Below are 20,868 nucleotides of genomic sequence, written 5' to 3'. Positions count from 1 at the left end.
ACCCATATTTCAAATTTTACAAATATGAGTTTTTGCATGAGTCAATGGCATTCTTAGGCCATATTGTTTGTGGTGAAGGGATTCGATTTGACACCACAAGATTGAGGCAGTAAGAACTGTCCTAGACCCACATCTCCAAGTGATATCAGGAGTTTCTTAGGATTGGTTAGTTATTGGACGAGGGGTTCTCATCTATTTCATCCCCGCCGACAAAGTTGACTTAGAAGACAACAAAATTTCAATGGACTGAAGCTCGTGAGGAAAGATTTTAGGAATTGAAAATGCAGTTGACTACAACCCTAGTGTTGACCTTACCGAAGGCTACACATAACTTTGTTGTGCATTGTGATGCATCAAGAGTTGGACTAAGTTGTATATTGATTCACAATGGAAAATTTATAGCTTATACATCCAAAAAACTTAAGATTCAAGAGAAGAATTACCCAACCCATGACCTAGAGTTGGCTGATGTAGTGTTTGTTTTGAAAATATGCAGCTACTACCTGTTTGATGTTCATTTTGATGGGTTAACCAATATTAAGAGTCTTTAGTATGTATTCAGTCATAAAAATATCAATCTTAGACAAAAGAGGTGGTTCTAGGTACTCAAAGATTATGACATGAATATTCTGTATAACCTAATTAAGGCTAATGTTGTTGCTTATGCCTTAAGCAAGTTGTCTATGGGCAAAGCTACTCATGTTGAAGAATGAAAGTAAGAGTTAGCCAAAGATGTGCTTAGACTTGCATGATTGGGAGTCTGGATATTAGATTCCAATGAAGGATAAGTAATACTTGGTTAATAGGGATGAATTATCACTAGTGTCCGAAGTGAAAGAGAAACAAGACCATGACCATATTTTTCTTGAATTGAAAGAAAATGTTCATAAGCTGAAAGTTATGGCTTTTGAACAAGGGGGAGATGGTGTGTTCATATATCAAGGTAGAATGTGTGTACCGAGGGTGCATGATCTCCAAGACAGGATCATGGAGGAAGCTCATAATTCCAGATACTATATCCATCCCGGTTCAAAAAAAATGTATTATGACTTAAGAGAAGTATACAGGTGGGGTCGCGTGAAGAGGTGCTTTTGAAATTTCATTGTTAAGTGCCCGAATTTCCAAAAAGTAAAGAGAGAGAAGCAGAAGCCCGGTGGGTATGGCTCAGAACATAGAGGTTTGGAATGGAAGTGGGAGATGACCAATATAGATTTCATTACTGGTTTGTCGAGGTCTCCCAGGTGGTATGATTCGATTCGGGTGATTGTAGAAAGAATGACTAAATCAGGCTATTTATTACCGATAAATACTACCTACTCAGCAGAACATTGTGCAGATCTTGTATTTAAGAGGTATTCAGACTTTATAGAATTTCAATATCCATCATTTCTGATAGAGGTGCGTAATTCATAACATAATATTGGAAGTCTTTTCGGAAAGGTTTGGGTTCGAAGGTAAATTTGAATACTGCCTTTTTTCTCTAGAATGATGGTCAAGTAGAGCATACGATTCAAAGTATAGAGGATCTGTTGAGGGCATGTGTGATCAATTTCAAGGGTAATTGGGATGATCACTTACCTCTAATTAAGTTTGTTTACAGAAATTGATATCACTCTAACATCCAAATGGCTCCTTATGAGGCTCTTTACGCGAGAAGATGTAGATCTTCTATTTATTGGTTTGAGGATGGTGAAACGGGGTGATTGGTATAGACTTTGTTTATCAAGCTATGGACAAAGTAAAGATCATTCATGAAGGGTCGAAAATAATTCAAAGTCATCAAAAATCCTATAACGATGTCAGCAGAAGAGACTTAGGGGTCGTTCAGTATGAAGGATAATACCAAATAGTTATGGGATCAAATTATAGTACCGCTTAATTTGTTATTTGTTTGGTAAGTATGGGATAACTTATACTGGGATTAATAATTAGTACTGCAGTAAGTTATACCTCCCCAATGGTGGTATATTAATCCCAGGATAACTTATCCCGGGATTACAAAGAACTACTCCTGGTCTTATAAAGAACTAATTTCTGCAAGAACCAATTTTGAAAGAGTTAAATTGAGAATTTTACAAGTTAGTCTGAAATTATGAGTTTTGGGTCAACTTCAAACGAGTATAAATTTAAGCACATGATGACTTAGGTGTCCTATAAGGTATAAAGTGAAATATTTGTTAGTCACCTTTCAAACTCCATTGAGTTTTCTAAATTTCTATTTTGGGGTAGGGAGATATGCCCGTTAGAGTTCAGCCTATCCGATTAAGGAAATTTATTCGAATTAAGGAGGGGTATTTTGGTCTTTTTCTTTCCCCAGTATCTTAACTCGTCTCTAGTAATATTTTAGATGCCTAAAATGACTTAGATTTTTTCACAACTCCCCGATACGCTTAGTGTTTTTGGGAAAAGTTCTAGAACAGATAAAGGGAGAATAGATTCAAGGGCTTAAGATTTTCTTGCAATCGTCGATGGATATCACCAAAAAATTTGAACCTAACGAGGTATGTAAGCTTTCATAGTGATGGGTTCATTCACCCACATGCCAATCACGAGTTCCTTGAGTTAATTTTGCCCATGAAAATCCATGTATTGAAGTTCTTGATAAGTTTCTTAAAGTTTTGCTCTTACATATTAAATGATGGGTTTCGATGAGTACTTGAGATTAATGTTATGGATTTCAGGGTTTTTCATATATTTTCATGTGCTTATGATGGGTTTCGAATCTAAGAGAGTTTGAAAGAAGATGTTCGATTCTAGGCGAATTATGGCAAAAAATCGAAGAGGAAAATTCATCGATTTTCTGGGTGGAGCATGGGGTGACGTAAAACTAATGAGCCAGGGGGCTTGCACACTTTGCCAACAGTGTGCCCTAAAATTATTCTCTCTAGTTTAGGTGTTTATATCCCGTGCCACTCAGTGCGCCAGGGGGGCCTGCCCATGTCCTTTGACGTTATTCATCCCGTTTGAGTTCTTATAAAAACTATCTTCACTCTCTTATTAATTATAACTGATATAAACTACATCTAGTTATCAAGATATAGTTTATATCATGAATCATAAATATTGAATTCACATTTAAAATTCAAGAAAATAATAAGAGTCAAGTAAGAAAGTCTTTCGCGTCTTTTTGAGAAGCATTTTACAAAATTTTAAAACATATATAATGACTTTTGTATTTGAGTATGAGGATGAGGAGAGTTGAGTTTCATTGTTAAAAATAAATGTATGGAAACTAAATAATACAAAGAATAAATGTCTTTGCATTTAAATGAAAGGAAACTTCAATTTATAAATGAGTTCATGAGGAGTTTTTGAGAACTATATCTTTTAAGAGAACCTTCTAGGTAATAATCTCAAAGTTTGAGGATAACAAAATGTTTTTAAACATATGATCATGAGTTATATTATTGGGAGTAGTATTGAGTGCTGATATGGGGACGATTTCACAACTCAAAGTCCTCATTGTAACACCCTGGATTTGAAAGAGAATAAGATTACACTTTTAAGAAGTTGTATGTGCCAACCTACTTCACCTCCCACGACCCATGGATCGGGCCACAGACCATAGGTGTGGGTGGCACTGCTTAAGAATGTTGTGAATTCTCATAATCACGGCCTGACCAATAGACCATCAGTCAGACCCCGGTCCGTGGTTGGGGGCATGTGTTTAACTTGCCAAAACTCCAGCGTTCAGACCACGAATGACAATCGTGAAGGACGTATCGTCGTCCTTAGCATGATCCATCGATTGTGCCTATGGATGGTGGGTCCGCAGTTAAGTGTAAGGGAGGTTGGGTCTTTTCCTAATTATGTTATCTTACATGACGTCATTTTACCATTCACTAAGACCCCTATATAAGTGATTCCAACCCCATATTAGTTCATTCACTTCATTCTATTCAAATTCACCAACAAGAAATCTCAAATGTTTATCTCTCTAGAAGCTTGAAGAAGTAGGTTTCAACCGAGAATTTCAAGTCAAGTCTCAATTCCTCCATTTATTATAAGCAATTATCTTTGAGATATGATGGTTTTCATCCATGTATTCCTTCCATTCATGGAGTTCCCAAATCCCTCTTTTTTCAAAGTTAGAAATCCCCAAGTGAGTAAGGTTTTCTTCAATGGTCATGGATTCTCTTGATTATTGATTTAAATGCTTTGATTATGATCTCTTATCCATGAATTAATTCTTTCCCGATGAACCTATGTAATTCCAATGTCCTCAAGTTATGATCATATGATATGGAATTTTTATTACAAGGAAGAGTTTTATGATATTAAACATGCTTTAATAGAACTACACGAATTTATGATGAAATCCATATCTAACCCATGTTTTTTAAAGCCTGATGATTGAAAGTTTGTTTTGAAACTTGAAAAGTAAATTATGAAATTATGCATATTCTTTTGAAATATATGCAACTATTTTAAGGATGATTTGAAAGTAAAGTATCAATTATGATGGTATTATTGTGTTGTTGAAAGGATTCTCATGAAACACATGAAAGCATGATGTGAAAGGTTTTCTCACATAATAAAGAGTTAAAAGGTTTAAAGGTCCTCTCATATAATTGAATCAAAGATTATGAGCTATCTGAATGGAACCTAGCTTTGATTGGTTATTGTATGATACCTTTCCATGGATAATGACTTAGCTTGGATTGGAAAGATAATGTTCACTTCTTATAGATAATAAGAACAATTAAGAAATGTCTGTTCAATTCGATTTATTCATAGATTTGAGATGATATTAATATGGATGCTCTCCTGTTAGTAGAGGAAGAGTTTCTACAAGTAATCTCCCTATCCCTTACCTATGTGTCCCCATAGGATGATTTTCTAGATAGACATTAGCTAGTGGATCCACCTAGGATAGAAATTTATGGTCCTTACCTTGGCAATTAAGAAAACACTTTTTGGTGTGGCAGACACTGAGGGATCATGTTATAGCCCACATGGTGTCTATGTCGGTAAAGGCTACTGCGCATATTAATAATGAACTAATGTTACTCCAAGAGTATCACATATGAATTCAAAGGCTTTAAATGATGATTTGCTTGCATTGACCATGTTTTGTGACTTATGTTTTCTAACCCCTTTATATCATATATTTGCTTGGTCAATTTCATATCATGAAATGTCCCCTTTTAGCATCATTTACATGTTATATGCATAACTATCATATTTGGTGCATTGTTTTGTACTAAAATATATTCTTGCCTACATTTCCCCAATTGTATGGCCCGAAAATAAGGTTTCCCGATTTCGTGGATAGTGGTTGATTTCGAGGTTCTTAAGATATGGTGAGTCCTTATGCTTTGAGGATTGATTTTAATTATACTAGTTTACTTATTGCAGTTTAGGTTTTTACATGATCTATGGTCTAGGCAAAAATTCATTCTATAGTATAAGAAGGCTATAGAGACAAAGTGTTTTAAACTTCCACTTCTCTTTTATAAAATTATTGGACTTGAAATGTTGTTTTACCTTTATTGTTCCATTTCTTATGCTATGATGCTAAGTGGATTGTATGGGGTCCCTCGTGGTCCTATACGCCATGTTAAATATAAGGGGGTACCCTTTGGTCTTGACAAACTTGGTATGAGAGAACAATGTTTAGAATGGTCCTAGGATGTCTCATAAGTGAAGTCTAGAGTCTTGTTCATAAGAGTGAAACGTGTCACATTCATTANTTGTATGTTTTTTTCTTAATGTTATTATACAATTTCTACAAATTAGAATTCGTATGGAAAAGAGATTTTTCGAGCTCAAGATAATTTAGGAATATATATTTATTTATTTACTAGATAAAAAATAAGAAAAATAAATAAATTTTATAAGATTTAAAATTAGTTTTTATCAAGAAATCCTAAATAAATTAGGAATGTTTTGTTTTATATTTTATATATGTATTATTTTTTTTCTGTAAAATTTGTTTCTCTCTTCTTTTTTTTTAATTTTATTTGATCATTATTTTTATTTTATTATTATTTTATAAGTTTTGTCTTCTTCTCCTTTTTTTAAAATAATTTTTGTTACTTTTTTTTTACGTTCTTTTTCATTCATTTTTTTTAAAATTTCTTGTTTTATATTTTTGTTCTTTCTGCTTCTCTATTCTTTTTTCTTTTTTTTTTTTTTTTTGATTTTTTGATTTTTCACGTTTTTTTTTATTTTTATTTTCTGTTTTTTTTTATATATAAAAAATTCTGTTATTTTTTCCTTCTTTTTTTTTCCTTTCGCTGTTTCTTTCTTTTTGTTTTGTTTTATGTTTTCTTGTTTTTTATTTATTTATTTTTTATTCTTTTGTTCTCTTTATACAATTTCTCAAATTTTACTTTTTTTTAATTATAATTATTAATAGTAATTATCGCTATTTTATCATGAATCTCTAGATGAAATTTACAATTCTACTTTGATAACAAAAAATTACTAATTATTTATATATCCTAATCTAACAAGTTTATAAATTTATTTATTTATTTTTTAGTGAAAAAATAGGCTCCAGAAAAACATTAACTACTCAATTACAAAATCAATTAAATTGCATCTAAAAGTTTAGACAATAATAATAATAATACAAAAATGTATTTCATACTATTTTTTAGCAAGAAACAATTTTGATTCCGTTTTCTTGAACATTCATAAATTCTAAAAAGATTTTAAAAAAAATCACAACATGCATCACATATTGATACTATTCAAAAAAAACTTCATATTATTATTATAAGCATCAAATTTCATACAACATTCCATTTAATTAATTCGAGAATTTAGAGTTACCTCTATGCAAAAATGGATACCACAAAAAAAACAGCTACGATCTACTGATTTTCAATGTTAATAATTGTTAATTAACTTTAAAGAGCCGCAAGCCGAAACCACGAACAAATCCTCAGATTATAAGATAAAACTCACTTTTTCACTCTCTTTGTTTGCTCTCTATCTCTCTGTATTTTTTTTCAACTGAACGTGGGTTATATAATATTTTTGGGTGAGAATCTGGTGCTAATTAAAAGGAACGTAATAGAATGAGATTAGGATTTAATTTGAAAATTAGTTGAGAAAATTGGGGTTGAGATAAGGATATAAAAAATTAAATAATAATAATAATAGAAAATTAACAAAATAAAAATAAAATTAAAAAAATGTGTAAAGTTTGTAAAAGAAACGTCCAAAAGAGAGAGAAAAAAAATAAAAATAAAAATAAAAAATAAATAAATGGGATGAGATTTTTTAGTAAAATAAGTTAGGAAGTTCGGAATAATTAGGATAAGGTAAAACAAATTTGAAATCGTAAGGACTCCTCTTTTCTTTTCTTTTTCTATACTTTTTCATAATATTTTCTATATTATTATTATTATTATACTAGATAATTAACAAATAACTTAAATTCCCAACTTCTATTTATCATTTTTTTATTATTAAACTATAATTGATCTTGTAATTTTTATTAATTTACAATTTATTATTATTATTTTATTTTATTTTAAATTTAAACCTTTTTTAATTGGTGTAAAATATATTATGTTTTGGTAAAAAATTAGGTGTTCACAGTATGCCCCTCTTTGCTTGAAAACATGAAGAGTTTTCATGCAAAGACGTGAACAATGTGACTAATTTTTTACTAATATATTTATGGCAAAAATGTGAAAAATTTATAATAAAGAAGAGGTTTGACTGTGTCCTAACTTTTTAATAACTACCTATCCTAAGTTGATGATAAATAGTCAGGCATAGTTCCAATGAGTTAGGTAGTCGAGTGAGGTTTTGTCGAGATTCCAGTTCGTAGCTCCAGCTATTACATAAAAAAAAAAACAAAATGCAGAAGGAAAGATATGAAATCTTATATACTCCGATAGTGCTAAGTCTTCATTTTGGATTCTCAGATATCGCTTCACCCTCTTTGGTAGGTTCATCGATTTCCACCCTTTGCTCTGGACATCTGAGTTTAAGACTTGAAACTTCATGACTTGACTTCAGCTACTGACACTCTTCCGCATGATATTCTTGAAAACTTATTTTCTTGAAAGGATGAATTCTTTTATTTTTGAACTGCAAATTTTTATACTATGTAGAAACCTGCACACAAAACAAATTTTTCTGCCTAGTTTGCACTAGGAAATTTTGTGAGTTATTGATGAAAGCAATAAAAGTCTATACTAATAATAAAAATAATATTTTTGTAGCCTATTACAAAATGTAAAAAAAAATAAGACAAAAGGGAGTTTTGTACCCAAATTGCAATCAGGGGTTATTGTGCCCTGTGAAGACATGAAAAATAAAATAGGGGTTATTTTGCCCTATATGCAACCCAGGGGTTATTGTGCCCTCGAAGACATGAAAAATAAAATAGGGTTATTGTGCCCTATATGCAACCACGGGTTATTGTGCCTTGTGAAGAAAAATGATAGGGGTTATTGTGCCCTATATGCAATTAAGGGGTTATTGTGCCCTCTGAAGAAATGAAAAATAAAATAGGGGTTATTGTGCCCTATATGCAACCAGGGGTTATTGTGCCCTGTGAAGACTTAAAAAAATGATAGGGGTTATTGTGCCCTATATGCAATCCAGGGGTTATTGTGCACTGTGAAGACATGAAAAATAGGATAGGGGTTATTATGCCCTATATGCAACCAGGGGTTATTGTGCCCTGTGAAGACATGAAAAAAAGGATAGGGGTTATTGTGCCCTATATGCAATCCAGGGGTTATTGTGCCCTGTGATGACATGAAAAATAGGATAGGGGTTATTGTGCCCTATATGCAACCAGAGGTTATTGTGCCCTGTGAAGACATGAAAAAAAGGATAGGGGTTATTGCGCCCTATATGCAATCCAGGGGTTATTGTGCACTGTGAAGACATGAAAAATAGGATAGGGGTTATTATGCCCTATATGCAACCAGAGGTTATTGGGCCCTGTGAAGACATGAAAAAAAGGATAGGGGTTATTGCGCCCTATATGCAATCCAGGGGTTATTGTGCACTGTGAAGACATGAAAAATAGGATAGGGGTTATTATGCCCTATATGCAACCAGAGGTTATTGGGCCCTGTGAAGACATGAAAAAAAGGATAGGGGTTATTGCGCCCTATATGCAATCCAGGGGTTATTGTGCACTGTGAAGACATGAAAAATAGGATAGGGGTTATTATGCCCTATATGCAACCAGAGGTTATTGGGCCCTGTGAAGACATGAAAAAAAGGATAGGGGTTATTGCGCCCTATATGCAATCCAGGGGTTATTGTGCACTGTGAAGACATGAAAAATAGGATAGGGGTTATTATGCCCTATATGCAACCAGAGGTTATTGGGCCCTGTGAAGACATGAAAAAAAGGATAGGGGTTATTGCGCCCTATATGCAATCCAGGGGTTATTGTGCACTGTGAAGACATGAAAAATAGGATAGGGGTTATTATGCCCTATATGCAACCAGAGGTTATTGGGCCCTGTGAAGACATGAAAAAAAGGATAGGGGTTATTGCGCCCTATATGCAATCCAGGGGTTATTGTGCACTGTGAAGACATGAAAAATAGGATAGGGGTTATTATGCCCTATATGCAACCAGAGGTTATTGGGCCCTGTGAAGACATGAAAAAAAGGATAGGGGTTATTGCGCCCTATATGCAATCCAGGGGTTATTGTGCACTGTGAAGACATGAAAAATAGGATAGGGGTTATTATGCCCTATATGCAACCAGAGGTTATTGGGCCCTGTGAAGACATGAAAAAAAGGATAGGGGTTATTGCGCCCTATATGCAATCCAGGGGTTATTGTGCACTGTGAAGACATGAAAAATAGGATAGGGGTTATTATGCCCTATATGCAACCAGAGGTTATTGGGCCCTGTGAAGACATGAAAAAAAGGATAGGGGTTATTGCGCCCTATATGCAATCCAGGGGTTATTGTGCACTGTGAAGACATGAAAAATAGGATAGGGGTTATTATGCCCTATATGCAACCAGAGGTTATTGGGCCCTGTGAAGACATGAAAAAAAGGATAGGGGTTATTGCGCCCTATATGCAATCCAGGGGTTATTGTGCACTGTGAAGACATGAAAAATAGGATAGGGGTTATTATGCCCTATATGCAACCAGAGGTTATTGGGCCCTGTGAAGACATGAAAAAAAGGATAGGGGTTATTGCGCCCTATATGCAATCCAGGGGTTATTGTGCACTGTGAAGACATGAAAAATAGGATAGGGGTTATTATGCCCTATATGCAACCAGAGGTTATTGGGCCCTGTGAAGACATGAAAAAAAGGATAGGGGTTATTGCGCCCTATATGCAATCCAGGGGTTATTGTGCACTGTGAAGACATGAAAAATAGGATAGGGGTTATTATGCCCTATATGCAACCAGAGGTTATTGGGCCCTGTGAAGACATGAAAAAAAGGATAGGGGTTATTGCGCCCTATATGCAATCCAGGGGTTATTGTGCACTGTGAAGACATGAAAAATAGGATAGGGGTTATTATGCCCTATATGCAACCAGAGGTTATTGGGCCCTGTGAAGACATGAAAAAAAGGATAGGGGTTATTGCGCCCTATATGCAATCCAGGGGTTATTGTGCACTGTGAAGACATGAAAAATAGGATAGGGGTTATTATGCCCTATATGCAACCAGAGGTTATTGTGCCCTGTGAAGACATGAAAAATAGTATAAGGGTTATTGTGCCCTATATGCAATCCAGGGGTTATTGTGCCCTGTGAAGACATGAAAAATAGTATAAGGGTTATTGTGCCCTATATGCAATCCAGGGGTTATTGTGCCTNATAAAATGCCCCAGATTCAATTAAAAAATCATTTTTATTGTTATTATTATTTTATCACGCATATTATATGAAAAGTAAGGATTCAAGAACTTACCATCGCGGCGTTTGTCACTCGCAAACTATTTGCATGATTCTGCCTTATACCTGTTTTAAGTCAAAGAAATGTATTGTTAATTTTCCTACATGGTGGTTGGTTCGTGACTTTGAGTATCTTGTAAAGCTTGACTTCTGGATCCGCCCCGCTTGGAAGATTCATCCCATTGATGATTGTGCGAATATCTTGTAGATGTTTTAAAAACAGTCCTTATCTTTCCTTGAAACACTTTTCATGGACATTCTAACTCATTACTATTTTATGCATGTTGTGTGGTTCATTCGTTCCCAAGCAACTCTTTTGCTTTATCTATTTTCACACGGTATCGATTTATGATATTTATTTTCTCGATAGGTTCACAACCCTAGCCAATATGGTGCATGTCCCTAACATTCAACTGGAAATACCGTAGTCAATTTTGCGGATTTAATTTTATTTTCTCACGAGTTGATGCTGAGAAAGAAAAAAAAACTCAAAGAAACACAAGCACAAATGACACTAATGAAAGGGTTATGAAGGAAAAATTGTGTCTTTAGAAGTAGTAGATAAATAAGAAAATGTTTAAATGAGTGAAAAGAATCTTATCTGAAAGTACGTGACAACATTGAAACATGACATGCAATTGGACCGAACGTTTGATCTTTTTCGAGTTGTCTGAATCTCAAGAAACAATGTTGCACCTTTCAGTCTAACCTTGACTTTTATCATGATTGCGCTCATGTCAAGACAAAATGTCATCATTCGATCAGTAGCGCCTTTCATGATTTTTCACCAATATGACATTCTAATCTTTGTCACTCAACTAACCATCGTCTTATAGTGCCCGTAAGGGTTTTCACTCACAACACTCTCTTCTTCATTTTCTCCCATAGTTCGCCTACATAATGTCTCAACCTTTAGAGAACTGAAGAATATGATTATCTTTTTATTGATTGATTAGACCGAACCCTAATGAAGGGCTGCCTACGTATCCTTTTAGGAATCAGGTCAAACGTAGTTCAATGAACTTTTTTTTTTTAATTTTGTTTAATTTTTTTTAATTTTTTTTTTAAAAAAACACCAGACCAGTGGTGTTTGAGATAAAAGAGGATACATTTTTATCTTCTCATCATAAAAATGACAAGGAGTGCTAATTGTAGTATCTCTTGATCGAATCTGCATTGACAATCGTGTCAATTGCCTTTCCCTCCATATCCGCTAATTGCAAAGCTCCTTTGGATAACACTTGCTTAATAACATAAGGTCCTTGCCAATTTGGAGCAAACTTTCCCTTGGCCTCGTCTTGGTGGGGAAGGATACATTTCACAACAAGTTGACCCACTTCAAAATTTCTTGGGCGTACTTTCTTATTATATGCCCGAGCCATCCTCTGCTGATATAATTGACCAAACAAATTGATGTCAATCGTTTTTCTTCTATCAGTGCTAATTGTTCTAACCTTGATTTAACCTATTCTGTATCCTCGATTTCTGCTTCAACACTGGTTCGGAGAGAAGGGATTTCAACTTCTGCGGGTATGACAGCCTCAGTTTAATAAACAATTAAGTAAGGAGTTGCACCGACTGACATACGAACAGTCGTGCGATATCCCATGAGAGCGAAGGGTAATTTCTCATGCCACTGTCTAGATCCTTGAACCATTTTCCTAAGAATCTTCTTGATGTTCTTATTCGCAGCTTCAACAGCCCAATTTGCTTTGGGACGATAAGGGTTGAATGGCGATGAACAATTTTAAATTGCTCACAAACTTCCTTCATCAAGTGGCTGTTGAGATTCATTGCATTGTCTGTAATAATGATTTTTGGTATGCCAAAACGACATATGATGTTGGGATGAACGAAGTCCACCACCGCTTTCTTGGTAACTGATTTGAACGTGACAGCTTCTACCCATTTGGTAAAGTAATCAATGGCAACTAAAATAAACCGATGACCGTTAGATGCTTTTGGCTCTATTGGCCCAATAACGTCTATTCCCCATGTAACAAAAGGCCATGGAACAGACATAGGATGCAACTCTAAAGGGGGTGAGTGAATCAAGTCGCTACGAATTTGGCACTGATGGCACTTGCGAACAAATTGGAAGCAATCTCGCTCCATGGTCAACCAATAGTATCCTGCCCGAATAATATTTTTTGCTAGGACGTAACCATTCATGTGTGGGCCACATACCCTGAGTGTACCTGATTCATAATTGTTTCCGCCTCTTGATTATTCACACATCGTAATAAATTCAAATCCGGAGTCCTTTTATATAAGTTATCGCCACTTAAGAGGAACCCATTGGCGAGTCGCCTAATAGTTCTTTTTTGATCTCTATCAGCATGCAGTGGATATTCTCTAGCTTTTATAAACTGTTTGATTTCTTGATACCAAGGCTCACCATCTGCCTCTACCGCAATTATATTGCAATAACCATGTTGATCCCTAACTTGGATTTCCAACGGTTCAATGTAGGTATTACCTGGGTATGGAAGCATCGATGCTAGGGTGGCCAAAGCATCAGCCAACTCATTGTGAAACCTGGGAATATATCTAAATTCAATGGACTTGAACTTTTTGATGAGATCTTCTGAACATTGTTTGTACGGTATGAGCTTAATGTCTCGAGTTTCCCATTCGCCTCGAGCTTGTCGAATGAGCAAGTCAGAATCTCCCAAGACTAAGAGCTCATGTACATCCAGATTTATTGCCATATTCAAACCCATGATGCAAGCTTCGTATTCTGTTGTGTTGTTGGTAGAAAAGAATCGAAGTCGTGCTGTGGCAGGATAATGACAACCGTTTGGTGAGATAAGAACTGCCCCAATTCCTACTCCATTTTTGTTGACAGCCCCATCAAAATATAATTTCCATACGGGGTCATTATCAGGAATTTCTTCCTCGATAGAGTTGATCTCTTCATCAGGGAAGTATGTCTTTAAGGGTTCGTATTCATCATCAATCAGATTCTCTGCCAGATGATTGGCCAAAGCTTGTGTTTTCATGGTGGTGCGAGTAACATACACAAAATCAAATTCGGTAAGCAAAATCTGCCATTTTGCCAACCTACCCGTCGGCATGGCTTTTTGAAAAATATATTTCAGAGGATCCATTCGAGATATGAGGTAAGTGGTGTAGGACAAAAAATAGTGCTTCAATTTTTGGGCGACCCAAGTTAAAGCACAACATGTTTTTTCTAATAGAGTGTACTTTGCCTCATAGGATGTGAACTTTTTGCTCAAGTAATAGATGGCTTGTTCCTTTTTCCCGTGACATCATGTTGTCCTAGAACGCAACCAAAGGAATTATCCGTCACCGAGAGGTATAAAAACAAAGGCCTACCAGGCTCTGGGGGACCAGTATCGAAGGATTTACTAAATATTCCTTAATTTTGTCAAAAGCCTTTTGACACTCACTTGTCCATTTAATAGCAGCATCCTTTTTCAATAACTTGAATATCGGCTCGCATGTAGTAGTGAGTTGAGCGATAAATCTGCTGATATAGTTTAATCTTCCCAGAAAACTCATGACTTCAGTTCTGGTTTTTGGAGGTGGCAATTCTCGAATGGACTTTATCTTGGAGGGGTCTAATTCAATGCCTCTTCGGCTAACTATAAAACCCAAAAGCTTGCCAGATGGAACTCCAAATGCACATTTAGCCGGATTAAGCTTGAGATTGTACTTTCTCAACCTTTCGAAAAATTTTCTTAGATCACGCACATGGTCAATTTGCGTTCTAGACTTAATGATGACATCATCGATATATACCTCAACTTCTTTATGCATCATGTCATGGAATATTGTAGGCATAGCTATCATGTAGGTTGCCCTGCATTTTTTATACCAAATGGCACGATCCTATAACAATATGTACCCCACGGGGTAGTGAAAGCAATTTTTTCTGTGTCTTTTTCATCCATGAGAATTTGGTGATATCCGGCGTAGCAGTCCATGAAAGATTGAATCTCGTGTTTAGCACAATTGTCAACCAAGATATGAATGTTGGGTAGTGGAAAATTGTCTTTTGGACTTGCTTTGTTTAAATCTCGATAATCAACACAAACTCTGATCTTTCCATCCTTTTTTGCTACTGGCACAACATTAGACAACCAAGTAGTGTATTGGACGACCCTGGTCACTTTTGCATTCAGTTGCTTCATGATTTCCTCTTTGATTTTATCGCTCATATCTGTCTTAAATTTTCTCTGCTTTTGCTGGACAGGTGGAAAATCAGGATGTATGGGAAGTTTATGAACTACCAAATCAGCACTTAACCCCGGCATGTCTTCGTATGACCAAGCGAAGACATCTTTGTATTCAATTAAAACTTGAATTATGTCGTCTCGAATATTTGGATCGACATGAATTCTTATCTTTATTTCTTTTACTTCTTCGGGAGTTCCCAAATTAAAAACCTCTGTTTCACTTAAATTAGGTTTAGGCTTATTTTCAAATTGATCCAAACCCCTTTTTATTTCTTCATCAGCTTCATCTTCATCATATTCCTTAGACTTAGGATTCATTGTTATGAGATCAGAGAACTTTTTAGGATCTAATTGTAAACTCCGCATGCATGTCATATTATTAAAGTTAACGTAACTGAAATGAAAATAAGATGGCAAATATTAGAAAGAGTAGGAACAAAGAAGATGACTAGAACTTCATTGCATTGAATGGGAAAGGATAGAAGGGTTAACAATAAAGCGAAACAACTAGAATGTTTAAATTACAACCTTGGGAATAATCCAAGAAAATAAAATAAAAAACAGCAAAACAAAATACCATGACTCCTTTTTTGTAGGGAGATGAGTGGCTTTCCAATTATTGAGTTGGACATTCGGGCCGATAAACTGCACATCCATATGACTAGTGCCCTCACCCCTCTGAGTCATGTTTACCTCTTAAAACATTTCCTTGATACCTTGACACATTTAATCCACATCATTTGGATTGGTAAGTCTGGACACGGTTCACCTTGAGATTTAATGAAAGATTGAGCAATATGGGGGATCGGCTTCGACAGATTCCAAGCATTTCTTTTACGATCTTTTGCCCATTTTCTATCAAATCTAGTTGGATTGAAACCCAAACCGAATGTATCTTTATCACCTATTGGACTGATAGGATTCAAAATTCCTTGCAACGACAAACCTAACCCCTTTCCGGGTTCATAGCCGTTTTGTACCATTTGAGCCACCACCATGACTGAAGTAGAGGACAGACGAGGTTGGAGGATAGGATTTCCTTCTAAGAACTGATTAACCGTTATTATCTCCAAAGCCTGATAGTTGAGGGATTCACAACCTCTTTTAGCCTCAATGCATGGTATTGAAGGATCTCGGGTGATTGGGAGATCATCTTCACCATGGACAATGATTTCTTGTTTGTCATGTTCAAACTTGACCACTTGGTGTAGAGTAGATGGCACAGCTCTAGCCATGTGGATCCATGGCCTACCCAAAAGCAGATTGTAAGATGTGTCCATGTCTATAACTTGGAAAGTGATTCCAAACTCCGCTGGTCCAATTGTAACAATTAAGTATATTTCACCAAGAATATCCCGTTTTGCACCATCAAATGCCCGTACACAAACATTGTTAGTAAGAATCCTATCAGTGTTGATTTTCAAGCTTTGTAGAGTGGAAAGAGGGCATATGTCTACACCTGATCCTCCATCGACCATGACTCTCTTCACATAGTGTTCTTCACATTTCACGGTTAAATGTAGAGCCCTATTATGTCCAGATCCTTCCAAGGGTAATTCATCATCATTGAAAGTGATTCTATTTACCTCAAAAATTTGATTGACCATTTTTTCGAAGTGACCTACTGTAATATTTTCTGATATATGTGCCTCATTCAAAATTCTGGTCAACACTTCACGATGTTCTTTAGAATGTATGAGTAATGACAATAAAGAGACTTGAGCAGGCATTTTCCTCAACTGATCTATAACAGAATAATCTTGAGCTTTCATCTTTTTCAGAAACTCTTCAGCATCTTCCTCAGTGACTGGTTTTTTCATCGGCAACTGATTTTCTTTGATTTGTTTGTCCCTCCTTAATTCTTCCGGAGCATAACATCTTCCGGAACGAGTTAAGCCTCTTGTTTCATTTGTTTCTTCGACAATCTCCTTTCCCATGTGAGTAATGACGACTTTGTTGTAGTTCCACGGAACGGCCTTGGTGTTTGTGATCGGAAGTTGTGCTGTAATTTGTATCACAGCTGGCTCTTTCATACTTTCTTGATTTTGATTAAACGTTGAAAATTTACCAGGAATATAGAATTTTTGTCCATTCAACGGTACGTCTACTCTTTTTATAGATTCAGGGACATACAACACTAGCTTCCTCGAGTTCCCAAAATTTGAACTTGCACCTTTAATAATTATCGGTGCCCTTTGTATGGGTTCTAAAACCATACTAGACTCTTCTTTTGAAACCTTGCTTTCCACTTTTGTTCTACTTGTTTGCTCATAATCTTCAAAAATGTCAACCATCCCTACAACACGCTCATTATTATGAGCAGGAAGTGGGTTATTGGTGACATTCGGTGCTTCCTCATTGCGTACCTCGATTAGCTTATCCTCGATTAACTTCTCAATGACTCTTTTTAGGGTCCAACAATTCTCTGTGCTATGACCTGGAGCGTTGGCGTGATACTCACATATAACAGTTAGATAAAAACCTCTTGCATTTGGATTGACAACGTACGGATTGACAGGTTCAACCACTCTCAATTGTATTAATTTCCATAACAAACTCGTATACGATTCCCCAATTGGGGTAAAATTTTCTTTTCGACCTTGTTCTCTCGTTAGTTTGTCCGGGGACGTAGATTGTATGGAGCATGGAAATTTTGTTGTTGGGGGCGAGAAACTTGTGGGGCAGGCCCCCGCCATTGTTGGCGCGAAGGAGGTCAGACATATGCCTGAGTATTGAGAACTGCATATTGGGACGGGTAATAATGTTGAGGAGAATTATATTGTTCTTGTTGGACTTGACCATAAGGATTGTTCATGCCCATTTGAACACCTCTTGATCCAGATGCCGTCATGGACCCTTCCTCCTTCTTTTTTCGATTGGTAAAATTACCGGATCCACTTTGTATTGCTTGTGTGGTAGCTCTAATGGCTGCTTGAATCACAATCTTACCCGACTTTATGCCATTCTCTACCATTTCTCCGATCTTAATAGCTTCGGTAAAAGGCTTGCCCATTGCGGAGAGAAGATAATGAAAGTAGTCAGGTTCTTGAGCCTGGAGAAAAACATCAATTAACTCATAGTCTTTCATCTGCGGTTTGACTCTAGCCGCCTGCTCCCTCCATCTTATGGCATATTCCCTAAAACTTTCTGATGGCTTTTTTTTCATATTAGCTAGGGAATTGCGATAGGGAATAATATCGATATTGTATTGAAATTGTTGGACAAAATCTTGTGTCATATCATCCCAAACTTGCCAATGAGAAATGTCCTGATCGATAAACCATTCTGATGTTACGCTCGTTAAACTCTCTCCAAAGTAAGCCATAAGAAGTTCTACTTTTCCTCCGGCTCCTCTCAACTGATTACAGAATCTTCTCAAATGAGCCACTGGATCTCCATGACCATTATATTTATCAAACTTTGGAGTTTTGAACCCTAGAGGAAAGTGAACATCTGGAAACATGCATAAGTCCTTAAATGAGACACTTTTGTGTCCTCGCAGACCTTGCATATTCCTTATGTTTTGTTCCAAACTCCTCATTTTCCTTGCAATTTCTTCATGTTCCTCATTCTTAATGTTTTTCTCAACTTCAACGGGAGAACTGTATTGGTGGTGGTAAGAGTTAGGAACATTGAAAGTTAATTTAGGGGCATGACCTTGGCCGTATTGATCTTTGAGTATAGGGTCATCATTGGATTTTTGTACCAGTATTGGTTGAGGAATTGTATTAGTTTGGACAGTAGGCATGAAAAGTGGATTATTCATCATTGATGGTTTTAACGGGTTTACTGAGGAAGTTCCGGCAGTATTAGATGTGTTAATTTAGGGTCCAAACCCAGGTGGATAAACCGGGTCACTTGTTGAGACTTGGATGGTGAATGGCGTATTCGCATTCAAATATTCTCGAGTTGAATGCGGAGGAGCTTGCCCATTCATCCAAGCTTCGTACATTTCGGTCATCTGTTGTCTTAACATTTTCACCTCTTATATAGGTACCGATTCTTGCGCAAACATTTGGGTTTGTGCGTCTTCATTTTCCGACTTTGTTCCGTCTTTACGTGTCATTTTTTCTTTCACTTTTGATGTTGTGTTATATTGATGAGATGCCAGCTCTCCTCACAAATCAACCACCTTTTAAACTCTCTAAATTCTCATATATATTAAAAAAAAATGTGTTAGGATTCAACATTTTGAGGATATTAAGTTCACGTTGTATGTTATGCACCTATATTTTCATATGTCTATAATGTGTTTTGGAAGACTTTTATGTTTCATCCTGGCTTTGGACAACTTGCTTATGTCATTTGGTCCCCTACTTTACTTACTTGAATAATTTTAATGCATTTTGATCGAACCTATTAAAGGTTGCCTACGTATCATGTTTGAACATGAATCAGATCATTACGTAGTTCATGTGAAAAAATTTCTTTCAAAAGAAAAATACGACATTTGTTTAACTTTAAAATGAAAATACCATTCAAATCAAAATGACCAAAATAAAAACATCAAAGTACTTAAGACTAAAACAAAATTTGACGAACTAAAAAGAAAAAAAATAATAATAAAAAAAATCCATCTCCGACATTTCTTGATCATCAATTGCCCCCTAGGCTAGAGTAGACCTTGAACAAAGCTTTTGGCAGATGTGGGGCTAAAGCACGCGCCTTTCGACCCAGACTCTCATCACTTCGATGGAGATGACCACCATAAACATCAATCAAGCTCTCTGTCAACTGAAGCACTTGTCCTTTCGCCTCCTCCATATTCTCGTGACAATTCTTAAACCATTCTTCAGTAGTGACAACTGCATCACTCAGATGCTCTTCATGTGCTTGAAGCTCTTCAATTTGGTTATGAAATTCTTCACGCTCTTCCATCCATTGATTTCTTTCGGTCGCCACTTCTGCTTGGTACAATGTGAAACGGTTTGCGATGTCCCTTTCTCGTCCCATAGAGGCTTTTAATTGATTTTGTAACCTAGCTTGCGCATGTATTAAGAGACTCTTTTCTTTCTTATATTCTTCCTCCTGTTGCTCCATAGCACCTGTGACAATGCCCAAATCTTCATGTAGGGTTCGAATAGTAGATATATGCTTCTTTTCAACCCTTTTTTCAATCAATGTAACTCTTTCCTCGAATATTGCATCACGTCGAGCCAACTCTTCTTTATCAATTTTAGGTCATTGCTTAGGATATCTAAAGTAGACCTATAATTTCTTTCCACCTCGAGTCGGGCCTGCTTGATTCTTACTTCAATTTCCTCTTCTCGATTTATGATTTCTCGCGCTGATCCTTCAGGCATTATTTTGAGAGGGGCTTGATCAAAGAACCAATGGAGGTATAAGGGGTCAACTTCTCCTTCAACACGATCATCAACCATAGCTTTCGAACTTAAAGTTCGACTACCACCCCAAATCTTTTGAGCTTCTGATTCTCGATCTCGATCTTCAAATGCTACCTCCCACACAAAATTCTGCGTATCCTCGGCTTTAGGTAAAATTTGTTTTTGTCCTAGTTGGCGTAGAAATCGGAGGGGTATGTATGGTTGGAATCCGCGAAGGCCTGTCAGAGCGAAGAATGGACGATAGGAAGACATAACAATTACCTCACTAGCAGGAAACCAATGATAGTTCTATGTAATTTTAGATGCCGTCAATTTAAGAAGATATTGTCTCCATGCTTTGACACCTTTTGGCAATTTGTCTCCTAATTCTTTCATCCTTTCTGGGTGGCTCAAAATATAATTCGTCCAATCGGATTTGAAATCTGTCGCAAAACGATGGCAATATAGGTGCTCTAAAAACCA

General features: G+C 36.2%; 2 protein-coding genes across 2 annotated transcripts; both read right to left on the bottom strand.

Moving 5' to 3' along the window:
• Positions 1-13,027: 13,027 nt before the first annotated feature.
• On the bottom strand, positions 13,028-13,582 carry LOC107001283. Its single transcript, XM_015199396.1, has one exon. The coding sequence runs from the start codon at positions 13,580-13,582 to the stop codon at positions 13,028-13,030; it is 555 nt and encodes a 184-aa protein (XP_015054882.1).
• A 1,089-nt stretch (positions 13,583-14,671) lies between these two features.
• Positions 14,672-17,757, bottom strand: LOC107021042. Its single transcript, XM_015221615.1, has 2 exons — positions 15,755-17,757; positions 14,672-15,455 (listed from the first exon to the last, which is right to left on the bottom strand). The coding sequence occupies exons 1-2, from the start codon at positions 17,755-17,757 to the stop codon at positions 14,672-14,674; spliced, it is 2,787 nt and encodes a 928-aa protein (XP_015077101.1).
• Positions 17,758-20,868: the final 3,111 nt, after the last annotated feature.

The sequence above is a fragment of the Solanum pennellii genome, chromosome 1 (assembly GCF_001406875.1).
Source record: "Solanum pennellii chromosome 1, SPENNV200".
Lineage (NCBI taxonomy): Eukaryota > Viridiplantae > Streptophyta > Magnoliopsida > Solanales > Solanaceae > Solanum > Solanum pennellii.
This window is presented reverse-complemented; position numbering and strand designations above follow the sequence as displayed.

What these genes read in the sequence shown, in the direction of transcription:
- LOC107001283 (XM_015199396.1), bottom strand. Translation starts at nt 13,582, where the DNA reads ATGGGTTTGAATATGGCAATAAATCTGGATGTACATGAGCTCTTAGTC.
- LOC107021042 (XM_015221615.1), bottom strand. Translation starts at nt 17,757, where the DNA reads ATGGCGGGGGCCTGCCCCACAAGTTTCTCGCCCCCAACAACAAAATTT. An exon ending in TCAAGGAAATGTTTTAAGAG is followed by an intron (nt 15,456 to 15,754) that starts GTAAACATGACT and finishes TTTTCATTTCAG; the next exon opens with TTACGTTAACTTTAATAATA.